This window comes from Rhinopithecus bieti, unplaced genomic scaffold (assembly GCF_001698545.2).
Source record: "Rhinopithecus bieti isolate Rb0 unplaced genomic scaffold, ASM169854v2 scaffold_68834, whole genome shotgun sequence".
NCBI lineage: Eukaryota > Metazoa > Chordata > Mammalia > Primates > Cercopithecidae > Rhinopithecus > Rhinopithecus bieti.
In genome coordinates this window covers 127489-133162 of record NW_016826182.1, presented here as the reverse complement: position 1 = coordinate 133162, position 5674 = coordinate 127489, and the positions used below count along the sequence as shown (strand labels likewise).

The following is a 5674-nucleotide window of genomic DNA, read 5'->3' as shown; positions in this document are numbered from 1 at the left end:
TTTTTTTTTTTTTTTTTTTTTTTTAACATTTTTTAAATTATAAAAGCAATACAAAATGTTGTAAAATAAAAATTAAGCAATACAGATTGCAGTAAAAGGAAAATTCCCCCTCCACCTCTGCCTCTAATCCCATCTCTTTCCCAGAAGCATACTTGATGTCTGTCATTTAATATTTCTTTTTATTTTTTGAATTTTTATAAAACAATCTTTTTTTTTTGAGACGGAGTCTCACTTTGTCACCAGGCTGGAGTGCAGTGGCGCCGTCTCAGCTCACTGCAACACCTGCCTCCCGGTTCAAGCGATTCTCCTGCCTCAGCCTCCCTAGTAACTGGGACTACAGGTGTGCACCACCATGCCCAGCTAATTTTTGTGTTTTCAGTAGAGATGGGGTTTCACCATGTTGGCCAGGATGGTCTTGATCTCTTCACCTCATGATCCACCCGCCTTGGCCTCCCAAAGTGCTGGGATTACAAGCGTGAGCCACCGCACCCGGCCTATAAAACAATCTTTAACCAAATCTCTAAATATACAGGAAGGATATTTGAAAGAGGTGATTTTGGTGATTAAGAAAGAATACCGGACCGGGTGCGCAGTGGCTAATGCCTGTAATCCCAGCACTTTGGGAGGCTGAGGCAGGCGGATCACCTGAGGTCAGGATTTCAAGACCAGCCTGGCCAACATGGTGAAACCCTGTCTCTACTAAAATACAAAATTAGCTGGGCGTGGTGGTAGGTGCCTGTAATCCCAGCTACTTGGGAGGCTGAGGCAGGAGAACCACTTGAACTCAGGAGGTGGAGGTCGCAGTGAGCCAAGATTGTGCCACTGCACTCCAGCCTGGGTGATGATGCAAAACTCCATCTCAAAAAAAAAAAAAAAAAAGGAATTAGCACTGTAATTGCCCCCCAACTTATACCCAATGGTCTTTTCAAGTGATCCTGCTACTCTGAGGACACTATATAGCAAAGGCTTTTACTGAAGGAGTGAACTTGGGTTGGTTTGTATAAGCATAGCATTCAAAGGCCCTTAAAGAATATGGACAGGTTGGAGGTTAAACCAATCATACTCTTCAGTCCATGACATCCTTTGTACATTGGTTGAAAGGTTTCTTGGCTGGGTGCAGTAGCTCATGCCTAAAATTCCACACTTTGGGAGGCCAAGGTGGGAGGATCGCTTGAGCCCAGAAGTTCAAGACCAGTCTGAGCAACGAAGTTGCCCAGTTTTGTAGAGATCCTGTCTCTACAAAAAATAAAAAAATTAGCAGATATGGTTGCCTACAGGTGGCACCTGCTTGTAATCCCAGCTACTCCTGCTGAGGCAGGAGGATTTCTTGAGCCCAGGAGTTTGAGGCTGCAGTGAGCCATGATCACACCACTGCACTCCAGCCTGGGGACCAGAGCAAGACCCTGTCTCAAAAAAAAAAAAAAAAAAAAAAAAGAGGTTTCTATTTCAGACTGAGAGCAAACAGTGCCTAGCCAAAAGTCCTTCTAAACCTGCTATAATGAATAGATATCCATTCAAAATCATTTTAACTAGCATATTTTAAACTTGTACATAAACAGATGGTGTTAAAGTAGTTTTAAGGACTTTCAACAGATGTTTTAAGTGGGCTTAATAGTTCCCCTATGATCATTATTTATTTACATTGTTCATTTGCCTAAGTAATCAAAGGTAAATCTTGGCCCAGATTACTTTGTTAGTATTATAAAGGATTACGAATGAATAGCCCTTATTACATAATTTTCCATATGAGAAATGAAGATGGTTGTGAGTGGAAGGATAGAAGGTTTTTTGTTTGCATGATTTTGGTATGCCATGGTAAATTCATTTGAGTCTACAGATTTTAATATCTAGTAACCTTTTCAAGATTACTACCTAGTATATTAATATGCTTTCAGCTGTGAATAACAGAAAAAAATCCATTTCCAACTACCTTTTGTTAATGTGGTATATTAGTTAACTTTTGCTACTAACAGATTTTTTCAAAAAAAAAAAAAAAGATGTTTGTGGCTTAAAGCAACAAACATTTTTTATGTCCCAGTTTCTATGAGTGAGGAATCTAGGTGCAGTTGAACTGGGAGCCTCTGGTTCAGGGTCTTTCCTGATGTTACAGTTAAGCTACCAGCCAGCGCTGTGATGTCACCTGAAGGCTAGAATGGAAGATCTCCTTTCAAGCTCGTTCAGGTGGTTGTTGGCAGGAATTGTTGGCAGGATCGCGCTCCTTATAGACTGTTGAACTCAGGGTCTCAGTTTCTCACTGTTGTCTAGAAACCTCCCCTAATCCCTTGCCCATAGGCCTCTCTAGAGTGCATCTCACAACATGGCATGTGGCTTCCCTCAGAGTGAGCCAGTGAGAGAGGATACCCATGATGGAAGCCACAGTCTTTTTGTATTAATATCTAATCTCAGAAGTGACATCCCATCACTTTTGCTGCGTTCTATTAGTTAGAAACTACTCAGTAGGTCCAGCCCATACTCAAGGTGAGAGAGAGGATTATACAAGGGTATGAATACCAGGAGACAGCAGCCATTGGGGGATATCTTAGAAGCTGTCTACCAGAGGCGCAAAAATGTTCAGTAGGCTCCAGTTTTATATATAGCATACTACACTGTCTTGGTGAGAGTCTTGAACTTCATGCTGATTGAGGACACCCCTGAACCAATTCATGGGGTCATGGGAATGCTGTGATGAAATCATTCTGGCAAAGGATGAGGGAAGGAGCTAACGAAATCATTCTGGTCAAGGATGAAGGAAAGAGAAGGGCTTTTCCAGTTGACCTAGATCAGTCAAAACTTAGCCCTCAAGTTGAATATGAAACTCAGTCTATTCCACCCAAACTGTTGTTGGGTAGAATATACATAATGGGGAAAAAATGGAATGAATATTGACAAGACATATAGTGTCTACAACAGCTAGTAAAATACTTTACATATTTTTTGTCGTTTTGTTTTTTGCGTTTTTTTTGAGATGGAGTCTTGCTCTGTCACCCAGCCTGGAGTGCAATGGTGCGATCTCGGCTCACTGCAATCTCTGCCTCCCGGGTTCAAGCAATTCTCCTGCCTCAGCCCCCCAAGTATATGGGACTACAGGTGCATGCCACCGTGCCTGGCTAAATTTTTTTTTTTGTATTTTTAGTAGAGATGGGGGTTTCACCATGCTGGCCAGGTTGGTCTCAAACTCCTGACCTCGTGATCTGCCTGGCTTGGCCTCCCAATACATGTTTTATTCAAAGTGTCCTTTTTTGCTTCACAGATATATTCCATGAAGACAAAATAGAAGATGAACTTCTATTCACCGTTTCTGGAATTCTAGCCACCATTATGGTCTGGTGGTGACTGATAACTAGCTTTATTCCAAGACAGACCTTTACCTCTTTAAGTTTCAGCCTCCCATCTTCCAGTCCCTCAGTCTCCAACTGCAGACGATGACCTCCCCAGATAGAGGAGAATCATTACTCCAACAAGGATAACCAAATCTTTGCATCCCTAGCTACAAGGCATAGTATTTTTATTTGAAAATGAATGTTTAAGTATTAAATTGAAACTTGAATGAATATTCAAGAAAATATAATGATGTCTACTTTTTCTGGATGATTCCAGCCATCATATCAGTTTGCCAAAAAAATTGAGAAAATTACGATTTTGACCTCCCAATCTAAACTCTAAATTCTAAAGATCAGTAAACAATTAGGTCAATAAGTGCAATTTAAGATGAAGCCATTTGGAAGTCTAGTCCAAAACAGGAAAATCCCAGAACTTTCTGGACTCAGGGAAATGTTTTAAATGGAATCTGTAGTTTGTTTGCAGGAGAGACAATTTCTAGAATTTAGATTGCTTTTCAAAATATGTATCAAGTAGGCAAGTTAATAGTTGAGGGGGGCTGCAGACAACTTGGGGAGCTTTACTGGAAGGCCAAGGAAATACTCTTGGACACTGGAGGAAATGACAGCTGCTGAAGCCCAATCATGGAAAAGGACCAGAAAGCAGCCCACTGGAATGGGGAGCTTAGTGGGCAAGGAGGTAGGGATATAATTTATCTTCTTGGCTTCACCAGTAATTAGCTCTGTGGCCCAGTCATCTAAACCTTCTGGACTTCAGTTCAGGTTGTATGGCAGTAGCCAGAGAATTGGCAGTAGGCCATAGAATTGGCATACAATCTTTATGGAGAAGGACTGCAAAAACTAAACTTTATCTCTGTGTGGACAAAGGCTACTGTCATCCTGTTGTTGCTCTGGGGTCACTTTGACAATTTTTTTTTTTTTTTTTTGAGACGGAGTCTCGCTCTGTCGCCCGGGCTGGAGTGCAGTGGCCGGATCTCAGCTCATCGCAAGCTCCGCCTCCCGGGTTTATGCCATTCTCCTGCCTCAGCCTCCCGAGTAGCTGGGACTACAGGCGCCTGCCACCTCGCCCGGCTAGTTTTTTGTATTTTTTAGTAGAGACGGGGTTTCACCATGTTAGCCAGGATGGTCTCGATCTCCTGACCTCGTGATCCGCCCGTCTCAGCCTCCCAAAGTGCTAGGATTACAGGCTTGAGCCACCGCACCCGGCCGACAATTTTTTTTTAAGCTCATTTGATTGTGTAAGGGTCTAACCACAACAAAAAATCATAGTATAATAGAATTAATCAAGTTCAGCAAGGTCGCAGGCTACAATAATCAATATACAGAAACTCAGTTGTGTTTTCTATTCAGAAAACTCCAAAAATGAAATAAAGAAAATTGTCTTCACAATAGCACTGAAGAGAATTAAATACTTAGGAATAAATTTAACAAAAGAAGTACAAGACTTGTATAATGAAAACTGTAAAACATTCGAGAGGGCTGGGCATGGTGGCTCATGCCTTTAGTTCTAGCACTTTGGAGGCAGCGGCAGGAGGACTGCTTGAGCCCAGGAATTCAAGACCAGACTGGGCAACAAAGTGAGACCCTGTCTCCACAAAAAATAAAAATAAAAAAAAAATTGAAGATGGCTGAACAGGAACAGCTCCAGTCTACAGCTCCCAGCAAGAGGGACACAAAAGATGGGTGATTTCTGCATTTCCAACTGAAGTACCTAGTTCATCTCACTGGGACTGGTTGGACAGTGGGTGCAGCCCACAGAGGGTGAGCTAAAGCAAGGTGGGGCATCGCCTCACCTGGGAAGCACCAAGGGGTCGGGGGATTTCCCTTTCCTAGCCAAGGGAAGCTGTAAGTGACTATACCTGGAGGAGGGGTACACTCCTGCCCAAATACTGCTCTTTTCCCATGGTCTTCGCAACTGGCAGACCAGGAGATCCCTCTCATGCCTGGTTCAGTGGGTCCCATGCCCACAGAGCCTTGCTTGCTACTAGCGCCAGCACTCTGAGATCGATCTGGGACGTGAGAGCTTGGCGGGGTGGGGCGTCCACCATTGCTGAGGCTTGCATAGGCGATTCTATGCTCACAATATAAACAAAGTGGCAGGGAAGCTCAAACTGCGCGGAGCCCACCACGGCTCAGCAAGGCCTACAGCCTCTGTAGATTCCACCTCTGGGGGCAGGGCATATCTGAACAAAAGGCAGCAGACAGCTTCTCCAGACTTAAACATCCCTGCCTGAAAGCTCTGAAGAAAGCAGTGGTTCTCCCAGCATGGCGTTCGAGCTCCAATAATGAACAGACCTCAAGTGGGTCCCTGACCCCCATATAGCCTGACTGGGAGA

The 5674-nt window shown here is 43.4% G+C and overlaps 1 protein-coding gene across 3 annotated transcripts in view; it reads left to right on the top strand.

Annotated features, from left to right (window-relative positions):
- Positions 1-3572, top strand: part of RPAP2 (RNA polymerase II associated protein 2) — a 101102-nt gene extending 97530 nt beyond the window's left edge. For all 3 annotated transcript variants that reach the window (XM_017863328.1, XM_017863326.1, XM_017863327.1), the window contains one exon: positions 3251-3572. In XM_017863328.1, coding sequence (XP_017718817.1) covers position 3251 — 1 coding nt within the window. In that variant the 3' untranslated portion in view covers positions 3252-3572. The remainder of the gene's footprint in view (positions 1-3250) is intronic.
- The last annotated feature ends 2102 nt before the right edge of the window (positions 3573-5674 follow it).